This window comes from Quercus robur, chromosome 9 (assembly GCF_932294415.1).
Source record: "Quercus robur chromosome 9, dhQueRobu3.1, whole genome shotgun sequence".
Lineage (NCBI taxonomy): Eukaryota > Viridiplantae > Streptophyta > Magnoliopsida > Fagales > Fagaceae > Quercus > Quercus robur.
In genome coordinates, this window is record NC_065542.1 from 7,908,663 (window position 1) to 7,930,134 (window position 21,472).

The window sequence follows — 21,472 nt, forward strand, 5'->3', positions numbered from 1 at the left end:
TGGAATCTCCCCAATCACCAATTCTATCTCTCAGTCTCTTTAATTTTCTTCTGCCATGATCAACATGTAAAGAAGCAAAGGTGAAACAATATGTCCCATCCTTCCACTCTCAAAATCCCACTTAGAAATAAATAAATAAAAAGTTAAAAACCCTCCTCTTCTCTAATTGCCCATTACACATGCAAAGCAAAAAAATCAAAGTCAGACTGATAGAAAAAGAAGATAAAGATGACATTTTTACAATACAAAGCAAGCTTTTCATTCTTTCAATCTTCTTTATAATCATAATTGATATATATACAACGTTTAATTATAACCATCAAATACATTATGACTTATGATAGTGCTATGGTGATAATAGTATACTCTTTTTTTGATAGTTTAATACCTACCAGGCTACCACTCTCACTGGTAGATATCAAAAAGAGGTACTGAATTATCAATTTAGCATTCCCAAATGCATAAACAGAAGCTAATTAAAATATAATAATATAAAAAAAAAAAACAAAAATATAAACAACTCACTAGAGGGTAATAATTAATCATGTTAGTGAATTTCATATAGTAGTAGAACACAGAGTCCCTTGCTTTGAAGTCAGTGGACCTGTTGGAATAGCTGGTCCAAAAGCCATAATTGCAACACAATTGACATTAAAACGGTACTTCCCAGAAACCCAAGTTCCAACTTTCCAGCGAAGCTTGCCAATCACTTTGAGGTTCAGAACTAGTCTGCCTGCTGTTTGATCACGTCCAACTTCATAGCCAAAAGATTGAGCCACAGGCAAGCCTGTTCCAACCAAAGAAGCTGATAAGAGATTACTATCTTCATGGTCTTGGTAGAATGGTGGAAGAGAGGTATAGGTTGTTATCTGTTGTCCTTTGTAAGCGGCATAAACTTGTAGCTCATCATAGTAAATGCCAACTTTTTTATTTGGGTTCTTTGCAAAGAGAGAGAGTTGGATAGAGGAGTTGAGAAGGTGAGAGCCCGATGAGAGGTTTAGCTGGTAGACGTTAGTTTCTTTGAGGGAGAAGTCAGGCTTTGAGGGGCGTAAGATGAGCCAAATGAGTAAAATGAATGAGAGAAAGGGGAAGACAAACGCAGATAAGAAGTAGAAGAGCTTCTTGTAGCGAAATTTGCCCAAGTTCAGTTCTTTCTTTGCGCAGTGTTTGGGAGACTCTATGAAGTATTGAGACATTTGCAGTGAGGAGCACGAGAGAGAGAGAGAGAGATAGGGGAGTTTGACAAGGCTAAGGAAGAGAGGTGTTGAGTTTATAACTTTATACACAAAGTAGGATCAGTAAAGCAACACATTTATTCATAAACAACTTTTTATTTATTTATTGCTGAATATTCATACACAGTTTCACCACTTGTTAAAAGAAGAGGCAAGCAATGATTATTGTTGCGGAAAATTTAAGTCGGACGTGTGAAAAGTATGATAGATTAGTATGCCCATAATTTTTGTGCCAGAATTGTGAGGTGGTCAATTTTAAATAGTGAAAAAAAAAAGTTATAGTTCACATAAAAATAATTGTTACTAGAGTATTTATTGTCCATAACAAAAGTGGTAACAAATGATGTGATCTTAAAAGAAGTGATTAGCAACATTTCAACAAGTCGGTAAGAAAATAAGTGAAAAGTGTATCTCTATAACGTATCTTTGGGTATGGCAAAAAGCAACAATAATTTTGCTCTATCAGCTTTTGACTAGCAGCTACTCCTTGTGGTGGTGGAAGGTGGTTGTATAAGATATTTCCTTATAGACTTTCTGGAATACACTCTTAAACTTATGGCCCAAAAGATATAGGTAAAGTATTTATAGATTAATCATGCACCCAAGCCATGTGTTTATATATTAATCATGCACCCAAGCCAAGTGTTAAAACTTAGGGCAGTAAAGTACATTCATACTAATCATGCATATCTGAGCCATGTTTTCAATAGATTGCCTTTGGCCCTTGATGATGTTGTATGCTTCCCTCGCCTTTCTTCTGGGGTTAAGACAAATGAACTACAGTAGGGGCACTAGTGCATTATACAATGAAAGATTGAGGAGGAAGCTTGGGTGGGACAAGCCAAGGCCTTTTCCAAAAAGCAAAAGCAAGTGCAATTGTCATGCACATACATTTTCATGATTTTGTTAACAAAGGTTCATACTGTTGAATTGTTTGGACAGTAAAAGACATGACACAAATTTCAATCTGAAACTCTTTGATAGCTTTCCTAAGCTTTGTTTATTTTTTGGGTTACTTTTCATTTTCACTTATATGGTAGATTATGAGATGCGTTGGACTACTATGAAAAGCAAAAGATATACTGCTTGTGGTTGTGGCAACCTATCATTTCTGCTTGCACTTTTGTACACATAAAGATGCAAAGCTTGTTTGATAGGAAACTCATGTAGTCATGTGCAAGCCTAAGGTTTTTTTTTTGGGTTGAGGTTGAGAGGATTTGAACCTTAAATGTTTTCATTGAAAACACGATGTATTAATCAATTAAATTACAACGCTCTTGACATATGCAAATTTAAGTTTATTTATTCGTTTCTTTTGAAAAATGAGGCTTTTTCCCCAAAAAACACAAGTTGGTATAGTTTTAGTTTAAAGACCTAGTGATAGTTACCCAAGTTATTAGAATTGTGTTCATATTTTGAAATCTAAAATGCATTTTCCCGCACATAGATACCCAAATGCCTTTGTGGCTGAATTGGCCTCTTTAGGATATTGAAATGTCCTCATCTTTAGTCATTTTTGTCTATATATTGTGATAATCAGATTCAGAGTACAATTCAAATCGCATACAATAAAGTATTTTGTGAACATACTAAACACATTGTATCCACACCTAATTTGGGTTCCTATAACCGATCATGAGTTTGAGAGGGCTATTAGCTAGACAGCTCTTCTCTTTTTCTTTTTTTGTTAAAAATAACATTCAACAATTCTTACATTGCATGCTAATAAATTCATGCTCCTTATATGATTATAAAGAAGATTGAAAGAATGAAAAGCTTGCTTTGTATTGTAAAAATGTCATCTTTTTCTTCTTTGTCTCCATTTTTAAACAGAGAGATTTGATCTTCTAAACTGTGTTTCAAGATAAACAAATAGAATCGTTTCAGCTCATGTGCCATCTATATATATATATATATATATATATATATATAGTACTTCTTGTGTTTCATAAGCTGTATCTCACACATTTTAAGCTAACTTTCTACCTCGGAATGATGGAGCCAAGGACAAGGAGCATCGTGAAAAAAGCATGGTATGTGCATGGTTCTGCTGGAACCTCGAAAGTAGTACACTTGGTAAAAACTTGCATGTGGGGACAACCATCATTCATTGGATCCCATCCCAAAGGCTTCCTACCTAAATTTCCAATATCATATGGATTCATGAATATGCATGCACTAATAGTAATACTATCCATATCATATGCTATCTTTGAAAGTATGCTTTTACAAGTTTCATTTATATACTTATTTCATATATGATACACTCTATGGAAATATATATATATATATATATATATATATATATCTATAATGACGATGGAAAGTAAAGGATACGGGGATATCTTTCTTTCCTCTGCCAGAATCAGAGGTGGGAATACACTTTGGAATAATTTTGAAACGATATAAAGTCTTTTAAAAGAGCCATAGGAGATAGGGTAGCCAATACCAATAGAGATGGTGCATATGCATTGGACTAGGCCTAGCTAGTGGTATCTCTCCTTTTTTTTCTTTTCCCACATTGTTTTATTTTTGATAAACTCTCTCCAGATAAACAGAGTTCGAATTAAAAATTGATTATGAATTAAAATACCTTATATTAGCAGTCCATGAAAAGCAGAAATAGTTGTTCTTGGACTTGTGGGGTGTCTAGTGTCTACAATTTCTTGAACTGTGCATAAGATTTCAAAAAGGAGAAAGTTTATGGAGAATCTATAGCTGAATTTTTAGAAGCCCCTAGGATCAGCCTAATTTGTTTCTTGGTCTTAAAAGTATTATATTATGTAGTTGTTGCTTTTAAGTTAGGAAAAGGGCGAAATGACAGAAGAGTGTTAGTTGACTAATGTCCCTCGACCTGGGCCATACATATGATATACAACAATGGTTACAATGCTAATACTATAAATATAAAAAATATTACAATTTTTTTATTATCTATTGATGCAATATACAACATCATTTTGCATAAAATTTGCAACTAGCACTATTTTATTATATATTAATCATAATTTTTCTAGGGTTTTTTTAACTTATGCCCTAAGAGTTATAAAAAACTAAGATATGTTTAACTGTTTTTTCTCCTTTTTTTTGTTTCCAAAAACAATTTTTTATTTTTAAGACTAAAAAACTTGTTTGGCAACTTAAAATGAACAAAAAACAAAAACTGTTTTCAAAACTCAATTTATGAAGGAAACTGAAAACATGTAAAAGACTGTTTTCAGTTTCTAGTTCCCAAAAGTCAATAAAAACACACATTTGATTTATTAATTTATCTCATTTAATAAGTTAGCTAGTATTAGAGTTTAAATCCTAATAACAACATATTTTAGTATTTTTTATTTTTTTTCTTCAATTTTTTTTTTTTAATTTCAACTAACTAAACATGTTTTTGATTTCAAAAATACAAGAAAATTGTTTTTTTCTTAATATTCCCCAAAACAAGTTTTTGAAAATAGAAAATAAAAACTATTATCAAATATAACCTTATTATTTTAACGGTTTTTTCAAATTTTCATAAAAGGTTTTTTAAAATAAATAATTAATGCTGGACTCATTTTTCAATTGGTATTATATGACGTAATTATCACATCAGTGTTTGACATCATAGTGGCTCAGTGCCATTTGATCTGCCACTTGTAAAATCCATTGTTGGTGGACAGACGCTTGGTTTATCACCGGGGACCCATCCTAATTAGGATCTTCAAGAGAATATTTTAGAGTGTGGCAGGCGGAGAAGTTTGAAATTATGAGAGTTATTTTTGCTTTTGAAAAACCTTTTGATCGACTATTGGCTATTATTGAGGCCTTTAATCAAGAGAAAGATAGATAGATGAAGATGACCCCAACAAGCTAGTGATTTCTCATCTACTTGTATTTCCTTGCTTTTTTCTTTTTTTTTCTTTTGGGTGGGTGGGAGCATATCTTTCCTTACTGCGATGGTCACTCTACAAGTATAAGTATTTGTAAGGTGTGGGGGACAATGACCGGGATTCAAATTTTCAAGAGAAAGTTTCAAACATATATATATTTAGATTATGTTATAATAGAATTCTACAAGTATAAGTGTTTGTGGAGTGTAGGGGGCAAAAATCGGGATTCAAATTTCCAAGAGGAAGTTTCAAATACATATACACTTAGATTAGGTTAGAGTAAAATTCTATCTTATATAAAAAATAAAAAAATAAAAAGAAAAGAAATAAGCCCAATAAAGGCCCATAATGTCTTTGATTATAGCAGGAAGAAAAAGACCTCGGTCCTTTGATCTTTTATTGGGCTTTTGATCTTTCATTGATTTTTAAGTATGTGGGGGCGGGGTTAATGAAAGGACCTCGGTCCTACCACATCACATCCAGCCAATCTGGGCTTTTAATTTGTTGTTTCACTTTCGATGAGACTATGACAACTTGATCAATCACACTTAAACAACCAACCAGAGCATAAGATAACAGCAATAATGATGAGCGGATGTATCGCAATTTCACAAATTGGTATCACTTTAGTGGGGTTAGGAACTTAGGGGGCAAGATGTGAATGAAATAACCAAAGTGTTTTGTAGTTTATTAATGGGGTACCAAACTAATCCGGTGTTTTTATTGGACCAAAATTCTTCAAGTTTAAATCCAATGTGTATCCTTAAAATTCATAATAAGCAATATACAAGGAACTGTTAGTTCAAATTTCTTGATATTAAATCCTCAAATCTAAATACAACCATAAAACCTTAATGAGATTAAATTTTAACATGAAACATTTGTATAATTATATAAAATGACAAAGATTTCCTCCAAACTGGTTTGGATAAATCTCTTCTAAGTTCTAACTCATTGTATAACAATTCATAAACATGTATTAAATTTACATGGCGCGTTAATTTATTTAAATAAGTAGTTTGATTCCCAATAGAATTGAGATGTCTTTGGTTTGTTGGACAAACCATGGTTTTTTTTTTTCCATAAATTTGGAGGGCTTCAAGAGGCCTTTATGATGGGCACAGGGTTGTGCAGACTTAGCTTGGTTAGGAAATTATAAGGTGATAATAATACTTGGCTGTAGCTATGAAATGAAAAATACTTTTTTGAAAAGTTAAAGAATAAGTGGGAACATTTAATATAATGGGTGTAGCTATGAAATGAAAGATGCTTTTTTGAAAAGTTAAAGAGTAAGTGGAAACATTTAATATAATGGATGACAGCTTGTATTGATAAGGACAATTAAGAGAAAATTACGATGAAATGTAAAAAATGAAGTCAAACTCTTGGTTCATGTGGTCCAAGTTAACACATTAACCAAAGGGATAGCTAATCATTTTACCACTCACCCAAAATCACTCCCCTACCTACCACTTCTCCCCCTGCTGCAAACTAAAAATTTTCTATGGGCTTGGGCCATGGGTTAGAAAGATTAGATGTAAACTTAATAGGCATGAATTTTTTTTTTTTTTTTTTTTTTTTTTTTTTTTTATAACAACTTAGTAGTTAGTAGGCATGATGCTTTTGTTTGTGGATAGCCGTGTGATATCGGTTGTGTCCTCTGTTACAGATTATCAGTTTTGGACTTTAAGCCTAATGCATAATGTACTAAAAAAGTGGTAGCAACAAGTCTTTTTATATGTAAAAAAGAGAGAACATACCAAGGTGACCCAACCCATCAAAAACCATACAAGTAGGGAATAACAAATTATTTTGATTTTTGGGTAATGCTGCAAATACAATAGTTTTCATAATCCCCTTAAAAAAAAAAAAAATCATATTCTATTTCATAATTATTGAGTTGACATATTATTATTGATCATCATATGAACCATCACGACTTGCCCACATAGACAATAATGACATTTATTGTGAATGATGTTGTGACTCTATGAGCTGTTGGCGACATAAACGTTATGACGTGAGGAGTTTAATGAGTAATCAGAGCACGACTTGCCAAAGAAAATTTTTAAGAGTTGGAAGTCTGCATCATTTTTGATTGCGGTCAAGAATTTATATGCCATTTCCTGTTTACTACAATCAATCTATAGATATTCCGATCAAAAAAAATATCTATAGATATTGATTAAAAAAAAAAAAAAAAAACCAAAGTAGCAAAATGAGTAGAGACAGAACCCATGAAAGACTTTGAAAGTTGCCACTCATTGAGGATACTAGCTTAGCCATTAAGGTCCCATTTGAACTCGAGCCCATATCAGGTTTCCCTTCAGCTTTCCTTCTTGGCAATCCAAACATGCGTTAAAGGAGATCCTAGTTTAATGACGTCGGTGAGTAAATAATGAATAATAACTATAGCTTCTAGTTTACACTGATTAATCTGAGAGGTTGAGTGAAGAAACATACATGTCAACAAATAAAGAAAGAATGTCCAGGCAGCCTCTCCTACCAAGATGTATAGAAATTACAATGCTATAATACAGCGTATAGAGGATTATAAGAACCAACATCCAAAGAGAAGATATATATATATATATACACACACAGTAGTGTTAGAAAGCATCTTGGTCCTTGCAGTTGTTTCCTCTTTGTTTCTCAAGCATCGATAACAGGAAAGGCAGAAATATGCCAATCATTTCAATTTGCCTGAAGCTCAATATCTAACCATCGTAGGAATTGCCATCAATTTCTGAAGGTGATGGATCAATGTGCACCTGTCGAACAAACTGACCTTTTACTCTGGGACGCTGCTCTGCAAGTTTTTTTCTGCTCTCATACCGTACCTGTTGAGTTATATTTGGCATTAATAAATGGTAGTATACAGGAAAACTTCTCTAGGATATGCATAGGAATAGAATCATAATGATGATGATAATGATAAGTTACCTTCTTATCATAGCATCTTTCTTTCCGCTTCAAGCGAAACTTAGCTAAAGCTGCCTCTCTTTGGATGGATCGGTGTGAACTTCCATTTTGAGGATAGAAACCTTCTTCATTCTTGCTCTCAGGAGCAGCCCCCACAAAAGCAACATGATCAACATTGCTGTTACTTCCACAAGCACTTCCGTACCCGACGCTATTATGATGACTTACACCACCATTACAGAAACTACCACTTGCACTCTGATCAGTCGCTGAAGATACATGCCCTCGGTCCTCCAAAGGATCCAATTTGTGTTCCTGCTTGTACACATTCTGGTTTGCAGCATCATTTGTATTTTGACCATGTGGGTCAGACTGCTGCTCAAAATTATTATTTTCAAGACTTGACTGATAAAGTATATTCATTTGAAACGAGGGTTCCTGCTGTGGGACTGAATTTGGACTTGGCGTTGGTGATGACCCAGATTGTGTACAAAACATTGGAGGAAGAACAGAACCAAAACCCGTGTATAGATTATTAACTCTTATACCTTTCACTGGAATTGGTACAGGAAACACTCTCTGTTGAGAGCATGAAGTTGCAACTTCAGATTCTTTAGAATGACCGGCAGCTAGAGAGATAATACTTCTTTGTGTGATACCAGGATTATCAGAGCTACAAGAAGTAAAGGTATTGGATAACATTTGTTCAGAATTTGTTCCATATTCTTTCTGATGATTACAAGCATTGGCAATTTTTGTTTGTGGAGGTTGTAATGCCCTGTTAGTGTACCTGCAAGGATTGAACTTTTAGTACATAAACCCAGTCAAAGGAAGGCTTTAAATTTTTAGTTAGAAAATTCTGTAATCCCTAAAACCCGCCCCCCCCCCCCCCACCCCTTCCCCAAAAAAAAAAAAAAAAGGATACAAGAAACAGTTCATGTGTATATTGAAGCTTTTATGGTTATATTTTCATATAATGTCCTCGAAGTTGCACGTACAATACCTTCATCACTTGAAAAACTCACTTAAACATAACCAACATGCTTCTTGTGTTTGGGCTTATTAGATCCAACCATTTTATTTTAAGATAGATTGATGAAATAAGGCAAGATATGCAGTCAAACAGCAACAAGTCTAATAAATTAACTGAATTATACCAATTCAATAAATTCTGAAAGAAACTGGGGATAACCAACAAGTAATGAAGTATAAACAAGGAAACTTAAACTCACCTCGTAAAGGCGGAGGCATTAGAAGTCCCAAGGGTACGCCTTTCTTCAGTATATGAATTACAAAAGCCATTGAAATGAGATCTTCTCAATGAAAGATCCAATTGTGGCAAAGAATCAAACTTGCTTATGCCTTCACTGCTGCAGTTTGGATGGTTATGGAATGATCCAATCAAATCAATGGCTTTTCTAGAAGAGTTGACAAGGACATAATTATTGTCAAAATCCTCATTAGTGATAATAGCATCCCTATTTTGACTTTCTGGTCTTATATCCTTGCCAAGAGGAGTTGTGTTATCATCCTTGCAGTTATCCACCTCTGATCCTAGACATGTTCAAAAAGTTAGACGCTTCCTTACTAAACAGAACATATAAGATGATGCAAAGCTAGATAGAAATGTTTACCTTCTGCTTCACTCCCATGCATAAGAAATTTCTGGCCGAAATTCAAGTATTCTTCTTTGTTTTGCAATATTATGTCACTTGGAAACGATTTGCCCCATTTTGGCTGAGAGAATTCCTGCATATTTTCCACACGGACACTTTCAGCTTCCAACTCTGGCTTCGTGCAAGAGCTCTGCAAGAGACAGCAAACATGCAGCCTCTATATGAAACTTCATGTATCCAGCCTAATGTGAAAGGAAATTTCTTAAAACCATAATTGGCCTCATTAAACATAGGTTCATATCCCCTGGATACACGCATCAAGAATTTATTGCAATAAAACTGATTAGTCAATGAACGATGCGAATTAACTTATGGTCTATCAGAAACACTAACCTGTTCATCACTCCCTTTTTCAATTTGTTCAGTATTTCTCTGAATACAAGCCATCCGACCATTCGAACGGTTACTGGCAGCATTGTTTTCAGAAGTGGCCTCTAGCTGTTGTTGTGCAACGCTCTCATCTTGGGGATCATTTATGCCAAAATTTGACTGATAGATCAGTAGGAACAGATCAAGACTGAGATAAGTAGCTTATACTTTTTTCAAGACCAAAAGAAAAAATAAATAAATAAAGACAAAATTGCTTACAGATTGTTTTCTCCAAACATGCTGCCACAAATTTCTCAACTCATTTCTTCTAATAGGCTTAACAAGATAGTCAGCCGCACCTCTCAACATGCATTTATAAACCGTGCTTACTGAATCCTGTGTGGACATCACTGCAAATTAACAGAACAATTATTTAGACAAGTACAAAGAATAGCATATTATGAATAGTTTTTAGTTTTAATATAGCATTATATCAAATCAGCAATGTCAAATATTCGAAGCCTTTATTTAACATGTATTACTTATGACTGGGATGTCTTTGCAAATCTCATGCTCCGCGATTAGCGTAAGAAGAGCAAATCCAGATATTGCTGGCAAATCCACTTCTGTCAATATGAGGTCTATGTTATGGGGTCTTCCCTTCAGTATCTCCCAAGCTTTTAAGCCATCAGGAACAGCAGTAACTGCTCAAACAATAAACAAGACATTTCAGTTCCAAAAGCACCATGTCTACAAATTTCAGGTTTCAACCAAAACACAATAAACAGCATTTTAGCTTGTAACAGATAATTGCAAGCCTAATAGTTACATCATTTGTCCAGGCTCTGCGATCCAACTCACTAGAACCCTTTACAGTTAATTGCCTATCCAGAAAGTTTTCAGGTAGTATTGGTGTAGAGTAAATTCAAGTGAAACACTGATCAATTAAATAAAGAGATCTGAGCAAGCCATAACATGTAAGAAGACCAGAGAGAAGGACTTAAATGGTTGAGGATCCATTCAGTAGCATTTCCCATTTTCCAGTTTCAAAATTTTTGTTTTTTTGTGATGTGATTTGTAGTTAAACTTCTTATCTTTTCCTTAAAATACTTTCTCTAAATTCCAAGTCCTTGATCCATTTTGTTTTCTTAAAAAACTTGCACATAGGAATTAACGCAGTTGAACATAGAAGAAAAGGCAGCTTCTCTTTGTAATTTGAAAACAAAACCAGCTAACTATGCCTAACAATAATTAAACCAACCTTATAAGATAAATACCATAACTTTCCAGCCCTTATCTAATCCCTCCAACTTGTACCCTTCAAAGCCAACTCTTTTACAATCCAATTGACACTACTCACAAAATTTTACAAAAAAAATCCAAAACCCAGTTCACTATTCAACCCAATGAAGCTAAAAATCCATCAAAACCAAGTATGCCAAGCAAGCAAGCAAGCAAGCGCACACACACACACACATATATATAGAGAAAGAGAGAAAGAGATACTGACCTCTGTAGCTACACTTTCTAAGAAGCGCCCCTATGATCTGTCTGGTGGAATCATCAGCCTCAATCAGCAACACCCTCAACCTCATCCTCCGCAAGAAATTCTCCCACCTCACAACACCACTTGAATTCCCACCTTTTCTCTTCCTAAGCTTCTTAGTCTTCTTCCTCATCTTCTTATTCTCTGCAGTCTCACTCTCTGTCTCATACTTCTCTTCCTCCGTCTCCATCTCCATCTCTGTCTCACTCTCTGCTCTCAGTTCCATTTCCTCACTACTCACCACCACCTCATCCATGTCTCACAAACACACACACTCTCTTTCTCTCTCTGAACCAAACCAACTATAAAACACAACAGTGTTCTGCTAAGAAAATATCATGTCCTTGCACTACACAACTAAAGCTTTGCTGAAAATATCTGAAATAGAACTCTAAGATATTATATTTCTAGAAGGGAAATAGACGGTGGAGATATTGAGTCCACTGCTCTAAAGATTAATAATATCTCAAAAAATATCTTATTTCGGTAGTGGTGGGCTGCTTTTTGCCACGTCAACTTGTACAAGTTTCTATCTTTAATCAAAATGCAATTGGTCATTGGGTTTTTTTTTTTTTTTCTTTCTGTCTTTCTTTATGTTTGTGTGGTTATCAGTTGAGTTGGAGGGCGGTGCAAGCAAAGCAAAGCAAATCTGAAGGTCAATACAAAACCAGATCATAATGGGTCCCCAACAAAACTGACAATTTTCTCACAGTTTATCCGCGTAGCGAGTTATAAATAGTAAAATTGTGGATTATACAGTTCATTCACAACCCACCACTCATAATTTGCCACATAAATAAATTTGAAGCGAAGTTGTGTTAAATTGTTAGTAGCGTTGTTTGGGTCCCGTTGTGAAAGTTGTAGAGATGGCCGACATGAGTTAGATATTTTTTTTTGGGTGAGTTGCCTTGGAGGAGACAGTTGATCTCAAGGACAGAATATTGACACGTATAGGTGTGTCATAGGAGGGGTCGTATTGTGGCTTGCATTTTGTCCGATGCTATCTTATCTACAACACTATGAACGGCGTCAACTTTATTTGTTCTTCTGTCCAGTGGCCATTTGTCCGTCGAGATACAGACGCGTGTTTAGTCTTGGACACGTGTTTACAATTTAATATGTTTAGTGACTAATGCCATTAGACAAAAGTTGGATCCTGTTATTATAAAGTTTAATCTATACAAAAATATATTAAAAATTTGTGAAAAGGAAAGAAACAATTGAAAAATAAGGAGGAGGGATTCTCCTTAATCAATTGAGTGTTTGTGTGAAATTTGTTTTGAGTGATGTTGTTTAGCACTTCCATTTTTTCTTTTTTAGTTAGGATAAATTTATTGTATGAGATATAAAATGATCAAATCATTTATTAAAAGTATTTTTCTTTCCTCTTTATCTCTAAATACAAGAAAATCAAACATGTTAGGCCTAAATGAAGATTTTTTTCTCTCTCCTTTCCCCTTAGTTAATCTCTCTCTCTTCTTGCAAAGATAGAAAAATATCCTCCTTTTTGTCTCACTTATCTAATAGATCAAGTGTGTCCACCTTACCACAGCTCAATTGGGTGAGTTGGCACCCATAAATGCTTGATGGAGAGGGGAGAGTGGGGCCAAGGATGTAGCATATATATTATATAAATCTTTCTAACTATTTCAACCCAAAAAAATATAAAGAAAATCTCCTATGGACACTTGTTTATATCTCTTTATTTATGTATATATATATATATATATATAGAGAGAGAGAGAGAGAGAGAGAGAAATTCCTCAATTTTTAGTTGTGACACAAAGGCATTGAGAAATTCCACATATATTAGTTTTGACAAGTGAATAATATATAGCCTCTCCTTGGGTCACTCACTTGAATTTGTTTAGGCTGTAGCACTGGCTACTGGGACCCAATCCTTCCAATCTGTACCATTTTTTTTTTTTTTTGGTCTGGGCTGGGTTATTTGTACCATGAGTCAAAATTTCACCCAATTGTATGATGTCCAGTCCTTATCTAACTATTTGGAATATACTTTATTATTCGTCCAAAACTACCAAACAAGAAAGCAAAGAATTTATGGTTTTACAAACCGGACCAGCTCGGCCGGTTCAACCGAAAACAGACCTAAGTCCGGTTCGATTCTATCTAAAAACCGAAAATATCAAAAAATTCGAAAAAAACTGAAAATCATTGGTTAAACCGGTGAAACCGTAAACTGGGATGATTCGACCGGTTTTCAGCGGTTTTGTTCATTGAACAAAATTTCCATTCACTTCTTGGCTTCTGACGAGGAAGGTGAAAGTTTTTCTTCTCTGTTTTGAAAAATCTCAGATTTGGGATAAAAGGAGATTTGGGGAGACACTTACTTTGGGAAAAATCTCATATTTGTTTGAGGAGGTGTGAGAAGCAATTTGAGAAAATGACTAGAAAATATCTCAGATCTGCCGAACTGTGCTTGAAGGTGAGAGCAATTTAAATCTGCCACTACAGCTCCTTCAGAGAGAGAGCTCTAAGCAATTTTCTAACTTTTTCTAGATCTACTTTTGTTTAAGCCTTTAAGGAAAGGTCAGAGGAGACACAAGCCACTCCCCTTTGTGACTCCCATATTCTTATTTGCACTTCATAAATAACAGCAATAGTGGCTTGTTGCATTTTGCAAGACAATCATAAAATATTTACATAATAAATACTAATATTTTTGGGAGAAATATTTAGGTGTGAAATTAAATTATGTTAACATTGGTAAAAAAAAAATTTAAATAAATAATGGTATTGTTAAAACTTAAAAGTAAAGAAAATTATATATGAATATAAAACCTTAAACCATAACCTTTTTTATTTGATAGTTTGTTTAGGTTAATTTCTTTTAATTTGAGTTAAATTTGACATAAAAATACTTCTAAAATGTTATATCAATTTTTTTTTAGTAAATATTGATAGCCATAAAATTATTATATATTTAAATTTATTTTTTATAATTATAAATTTATTAATTAAATTATTTATTACATCACCGATTCAACCATCGATCTGACCCCGATTGGATCTAAAAACCAGTAACCAGTCCTTTTTACAGTTCTTTAACCGGTTCAGTTTTTTAAACCATGGGAATTTCACTCTATCTGGAACTATATGTAGTCAGTGGTGGAGCCAATAATTTTAAGTTGGGGATCAAACAATTGTGTCAAAATAAACTCAAATCACAAATATACATTACCCTAAAAAAATCTACATAATACATGTGAATATTGATTTCATTTTGGATGACTAGAAGAAACAAGTTTCTGAGGCAATAAAAAAAGTGTTAGAGCATTACCATCAGGTGTGCTAAATGTGTTAAATGCTATAATATTTGGCATTTGACATACCAAACACCAAAAACAGAGCATCATCATATGTGTTATATGTGCCAAAATTTTGAGACATGCTACAGTACGCTCTCAAATATGAGAGCGTATGGACGAGAATGCCAAAATTTTTATGCTTATTTTATTCAGTTTTCCTCTCTCCTCCCAACACATCTCTCCTCGGACAACAACTTCAAAGTCTCCCAAGGTGCACTCCAAGCTTTGGACTCCGCCGCCGTGTTCTCCAGCGACCACTTCAAGCCCCACTTCAACACCACCCTCGTCCCCTCCGTCATCGAGCGCCTCAGCGACGCCAAACAGCCCGTCCACAACGCCGCTCGCACGGTTCCTCCTCATGCTCATGCAGGTCTCTTCTCCATCCACGACACCTCACTTATGCTTAGAGTCACAAGAGCTGGGTTTGATGGATCTCCCACCTCCGACGCTTTTGGGTTATTTGATTTGGGATGGGTTTGATGGGTCTCCCACTCCAACGCATCACTCCCACAAGAGCTGGGTTTGACGCTTTTGGGTTTTTTTTTTAATGATATTTTAATGTGATGTATATATTATTTTAATGTATGAGATTGAAGAATAGAATATCTGATAAATAGAATATTGTAAAATGATATGCTAAAATGATAAAGTAAATTTTTGGTGTGTCAAAATTGCATTTTTTATGAGAGAGCTTATGAGAATGCTCTTAGACCCTTTTATTGCAAATGAAACGAGAGGTTAGAGCGGACCCCACCCCCCTCATCATGTGAAAATGAATTTTGATGTTGTTGATTAGAGATGGCAAATCATGTATAGCTATTGATGGAGTAAACCACACAAAGGTGATGTTATTTTTGCCTACACTGAAATGATTGTAGAGCAAAATCGGTAACGAAGGCAACGGAAATGGGACTTAAATTTGGGGCAAAGATTAAGTTCAGTGCTTCCATGCACCAAAGAGGTTAGGATGCACGTGTCTGTAATTTAAACATGTTTAATGGCTCGAGCCAATTCCATAAATTTGTCATATACAAAAGAGATGCGTTAAACCTGATTCTTCATAATCAAAACTCCTTAATGCAATGATAGCATTGATCCATTAAATCCATCATTGGAGAGATTAAAAGCTCTCTTAATTCCTTCTCATTTTGATTTGTAAACTATACATTCAAAGAAGCAAATTTTGATACCCACAAGCCACAATGTCTATCGCAAGATAGACCCAAAGGGTGGGATTGATCCCCCCATCTCTAACATCCCAGTTTCTTGTCTAAAATATTCCTGTTATGTTACTGAGTTATTTAATTATTTTTACTTTTGTGTTAATGAAACCTAGAGTCTATTTATTTTGAAACTATTTATAGGGGAAAAATGATTATTTAACTCTTAAAAAACATATTCAATTGCCAAGCACAAATTAATTTGTACTGTGGAGAACTTAGAACATGTATCAAAAAGTACTTTCACATTAGCGTTGGTGGCTTTTTCCTCAAAAAAAAAAAAAAAAAAAAAAAAAAACAAAACATTAGTGTTGGTGGCTAGTGGCTACCCACTTCAGCCAACCTAACCATACACCTACTTACTTCTCAATAGATATTTTCAAGAGAGACCTTTCATGGGCTCTCCGAAAGATGCGAATAATCACTAAACCTTTGTCGGCAGTCTTTGTGGTTACAATTCTCCCATGTTCGTTCTCAAGGAAATAAAGTAGCTTATATTCTCGCGAAGCATGCCAAATGTATCATTACTTTTCTAGTTTGGACGGAAGAAGTTCCACCATAAATCTAAGATGTTATTCGAATAAAGTAATTTATAGTCTTTCACTAGGCATGCCAAGTGTATCACTACTTTTCTAGTTTAGATGGAAGAAATTTCACCAAAAATTCAAAATGTTATCGAGTAACTTGTGGTATGAGAAACTTTAGAATAACACTGTTGATACGACATGATATTTTTTAAAACTATTGATATGGTCTACTATTATTGGAGTAATATCATTTTCAACTTGGTCCACAACTAATACAACTTTTATATACACCAATAGCATGAAAAATGTGGTCTTCCTAAACTAATTGAAAACTTTGTAGTGAGTTGAGTACAAATATTGAAGATGAACTATCGGTAATTACACCAAGGAAATGGCTACAAAGAGCTCAATACTACATTAACCCTATGTGCTACAAGAACTACCCTACACCTAAGATAAAAGAAGGCATGTTGCCTTGAAGTGTTGATCGATGTGTTAAGTGTTGTTCTTCATGCATAACCCTTATTCTATAGACAAATATTGAAGCTATTTTCAGCTCATAACTATCCTATCGCACAAAATAAGAGAGCAGAGTGGTAATTTCCAATTGACATGGGTCTGCAACGCTTCTATTTACTTAACTAGTGTCTTCGGATCTTATAACTATTTGACAAGTGTCTTTAACTCTCTCATGCAACAGATAAGTGTTTTTTATGTGTCTCTAACATTACTCATCTTTTATGTGGTATAAATAATTTAGGGGAAATTACACTTTACCACCCTAAACTATACCTTAGATTACACTTTGCACCCTAAACTATTCGATTGCACGCTTTGCACCCTAAACTCTAACATTTGTTACACTTTGCACCCCAAAGTTAGTTTTACTGTTAAATTAGATGGAAATTTATAGCACATGACTTGCATGTGATTTTTACTTAGGTGGCACATAGTTTATAGACAAAAACACCCTCTTTCCAATCAATTAAAAACAAAAGCTCTCTCTCATGTGCTAGCCTCTTCTCCTCCTCAAATCAAATTCTCTCTAACCCTAAATCCCCAATAGTTCTCACGCGTGCCCAGCATCAGCTCTTCCCGTCTCTCTCCGCCAACAGCTCTTCTCTTCTTTTGAAATTCTTCAGTTGCTCCTCTAAAACATGATGGTCATCATCTTGACATATTTTTGTTTGTTTTGAATGCAGATAATTATAATAGAATCCGAGAGATAATTAATGCAAACACATACAACCAACATCTGGAAAAAAATAAAAAGAAAAAGAAAAAAAAACCAATCCGGGCCTACCATATGAGATATATATATATATATATATATATATGTATATATGGCTTTCTTTACAACACCTGGTGAGGGGTCAAAGCATAGGTATAACACAGTAAAAATCTATAATAATTAATATTAAAATAAAAATTTGAATGGATTCAATCTTGACATACTTCTTTAAAAGTTCATATTAGTCTTGTCTACCTTATATTATTCCTCAAACTGTCTCTGGACTTCATGTTTTAGATAGTTTTCTAATTTTATTTTTATTTTTTTAAAACTTGATGTAAATTTCCATTTTTTTTGCAACTTAGTATTATTTTACTTAGTGGAGCAACTGAACAATGAGAGAAAGGAGAGGAGTTGACACATGAGAGCTGTTGGGAATTTAGACAGATTTGATTTGGGGAGGAGGAGATGCTACGCACATGAGAGAGAGAGATATTTTTTTTTTTAATTGATTGGAAAAAGGTGTTTTTGTCTTTAAATTGTGTGTCACTTAAACAAAAATCATGTGCAAGTCATGTGTTACAAATTTCCATCCAACTTAACAGTAAAACTAACATTGGGGTGCAAAGCGTAACAAAGGTCATAGTTTAGGGTGCAAAGCATGCAATTGAATAATTTATGGTGCAAAGTGTAATCTAGGATATAGTTTAAGGTGGTAAAGTGTAATTTCCCCAATAATTTAAAAAACACACATGACATGGTTACCAAACTAACACATATCATATAGTTCCCAACTTACATATGTCACCATCTATAGAATTACAGGTGACTTTTTGCCAACTATTGATATTATTATTTTTGTAGTATAAACATTTTCTTTTAGATGAACACCGTTGCCCAGACATAAGAGATGCCTAAATCTCATTATAGTTCTCTCTCACACACACATACACATAGGGACAAAGCCAAGATTTTTTGTTTGGGGTCAAATTGTGGTATTAATATATTAGTTATGAGTCAAGAAAAACTATCACATACATATGTATAAACACACATACATACATACATATATAAACCTTAATATTTTAATATTAGAGTAAGTCATAATTTATGAATATATTGTATACAAAATTATCAACTTTGACATATGTATATTCAATTGATAATTTTTAGGAGAATTTATTATCTTTTAAATTCCAATGAGTATACAAAATTTGTTTAGTTTGATATTAGTCAGGTACATAAACCAAAATTGAGAAAACAAAAGCTACTTTGTCTCTGTAATTACTAAACCAATTGAAAAATTTTATATTTTTTAAAAGTATCATTGGATTAACCCAAATATTTGGGGAATTAGGAAACTCCTATATTTGTAGCTAAATCTTTCAAGTTTTTAATAAATATACATAAAATAAAATAAAAAATTTAAAAAAAAATTTGGGGGTGGGTCGAGTCACTTCCACGTGTACCTTCTCATTTTTTTTTTCCCACTAACTCTTTTTTTTTTTTTTTTTTTAAGAAGATTCCCACTAACTCTTTGGTTTCGTCACCCACATTATTTTCCTAATTGTTCATGCTTTCATCACCTACTTTCCGCCCCACGTGACTTAATTGATTTTTTTAGAGAGAAAAATTACATAACAAGTCATAATTTATACTATGTTTCAAATTAATACAAAGAATTTTAATTTTATCCATTAAAATCTCAAATTTATGAAATTATTTCAATTTGAGACTATGTTCAACTTCATTATTCACCTCCATTCCTCAAGGCAGTAATAGAGCAAAAAGAGGAAAATCATTTATCAAACTCTATGTTTATGTTTCAGTTTCAGCTTGTTCAAAAATCAATTTAGAAGCTATTGAATAGCTAGAGAAGGTAGAGAGGGAGAAAATTTTGCTTAGAGTGAGAAGTGATTACTAAAAAATTGAAGTTGGTTATTCTAAGTGCAACACAAAGTTTTATCAACGATTTTCCTATTTTATCCACTTTTTTACCACCTAGATTGACAAAAATTAATCACAAAGATGGACAAGTTATTCAAATTGGAACTATTCATAAGTTTTGGAAGTCAAAATTAAAAACTTGAGACACAATTTGAAATAGACTTTAAACTTTTTTATGTTCCTTCTCTCTCTCTCTCTCTCTCTCTCTCTTTAAATTTTTTTCTCTTTTCTTGAACAACTTTTTTATTTTATAAAAGAGAATGAATTGGGTAAGGAGTTGGCGTAAAAAGTGTGTTTTACGCCAGCCAATCCTAAGCCGCCAGGTCACCAAATTTTTTTTTTTTTTTTCAAGTAAAAAAGATTAAGCCTTAAGCCTAGCTCTCTCCCTCTCTTTCTCTTCTCTCCTCACCCGATCTCTCCATCTTTGAATCAAACCCACGACCTCCATAGCTGGAGCTTCAAAACTTAACACAAGCCACCAACACCACTACCATGGCTGAAACTCCACGGTTCAACCAATAATCGCCGCCACAAGCCACCATTGTGTGTGCTATGTTCATATGATGATTTTACTCGTATTAACACTTCACAAGCATTACATAAAGCATAGCACACACATCCAGCCATAGAAAACCCGAAGCCCCAAAATCCCAACGCAGCCACACCCAAACCAAAAATCCAACCTTTTGAACACCCAAAACTCAAAACGAAAATCCCTTCTTTCTTACACCCCCAAACCCAAATCATTAAACCCAAAAAGAAACCAAATCCACAAACCCACAAACATGCAAGCAATAAAAAGAGAAACTTTCGGCCATAAATCAAAGAACAACAACAGAAAAATATAAAGATAAAGAGAAATAGAGATAGAGAGAGAAGCCAAGGAAAAAAAGGGCCACCCCAGCGTGGCTCGCAGTGGCGGCTATTGGTTGAACCATGGAGTTTCGGCCATGGCAATGGTGATGGTGGCTTGTGTTGAGCTTTGAAGCTCCGACCATGGAGGTCGTGGGTTTGATTCAAACATGGAGAGATCAAGTGAGGAGAGAAGAAAAAGAGAGGGAGAGAGGCTTAAGGCTTAATCTTTTTTGCTGAAAAAATAAATAAATAAATAATGATGTGGCAGGTTAGGATTGACTAGCGTAAAACACACCTTTTACGCCAGCTCTTGACCCAATTTATTCTCTTTTTAAAAACTTCTTGAACAACTTTTTAATTTAGCTAGTCTAATTATAAACCATCTTATTGGGCTAGAACATAATGGACCAGTTATCAACTTACATTTTTAGAAGCCCTTAACAAATTATATGTACTTTAACGAAATAATTAATTTTATAAATTATTATTTTCATTAATAGCATTTACCTAACCAGGCAACCATATGGTTCAACCCACGTTGTAGCTATGATCCCAATCACATCACCCCTAAGTCGTACCAAAATATTTCTTAGTAGAACAATGTTATAGTTGCTGCAAATTTTATTATTTAAACTCTATAAAGTGATGTGTCAATAGTAAATAAAAATAATTAAAAAATTTATTTATTATGTTGTTGACGTGATGCCAATCTTCTTTTGAAAATACTAAAGATATATATGAGGTAAAACCGAATAACTCACTTGGGGTTGAACCTCTATCCAAAACAATTAATTTGAAGATGTGGC

At 34.0% G+C, this 21,472-nt stretch overlaps 2 protein-coding genes across 3 annotated transcripts; both read right to left on the minus strand.

Annotated features, from left to right (window-relative positions):
• Positions 1-234: 234 nt before the first annotated feature.
• LOC126699667 (NDR1/HIN1-like protein 26) lies at positions 235-1,261 on the minus strand. Its single transcript, XM_050397620.1, has one exon. It carries the CDS (start codon positions 1,194-1,196, stop codon positions 558-560), a length of 639 nt encoding a protein of 212 aa, XP_050253577.1. The 5' UTR covers positions 1,197-1,261; the 3' UTR covers positions 235-557.
• A 6,288-nt stretch (positions 1,262-7,549) lies between these two features.
• LOC126701273 (two-component response regulator-like APRR5) lies at positions 7,550-11,953 on the minus strand. Of its 2 annotated transcripts, none has more exons than XM_050399393.1 (8): positions 11,522-11,953; positions 10,554-10,715; positions 10,291-10,421; positions 10,036-10,191; positions 9,661-9,832; positions 9,259-9,574; positions 8,048-8,816; positions 7,550-7,944 (listed from the first exon to the last, which is right to left on the minus strand). In XM_050399393.1, the coding sequence occupies exons 1-8, from the start codon at positions 11,811-11,813 to the stop codon at positions 7,822-7,824; spliced, it is 2,121 nt and encodes a 706-aa protein (XP_050255350.1). In that variant the 5' UTR covers positions 11,814-11,953; the 3' UTR covers positions 7,550-7,821. The 2 variants fall into 2 exon arrangements, with proteins under 2 accessions (XP_050255350.1, XP_050255349.1); XM_050399392.1 differs by having other exon boundaries at positions 9,259-9,580; positions 11,522-11,951.
• Between the last annotated feature and the right edge of the window lie 9,519 nt (positions 11,954-21,472).

Bases quoted from the DNA above. Each gene is read 5' to 3' on its own strand.
- LOC126699667 (XM_050397620.1), bottom strand. From the start codon at position 1,196: ATGTCTCAATACTTCATAGAGTCTCCCAAACACTGCGCAAAGAAAGAA.
- LOC126701273 (XM_050399392.1), bottom strand. From the start codon at position 11,813: ATGGATGAGGTGGTGGTGAGTAGTGAGGAAATGGAACTGAGAGCAGAG. The intron at 10,716-11,521 runs GTCAGTATCTCT...TTGTTTGAGCAG, and splicing joins TAGAAAGTGTAGCTACAGAG to TTACTGCTGTTCCTGATGGC. The intron at 10,192-10,290 runs GTAAGCAATTTT...CTGATCTATCAG, and splicing joins ATGTTTGGAGAAAACAATCT to TCAAATTTTGGCATAAATGA.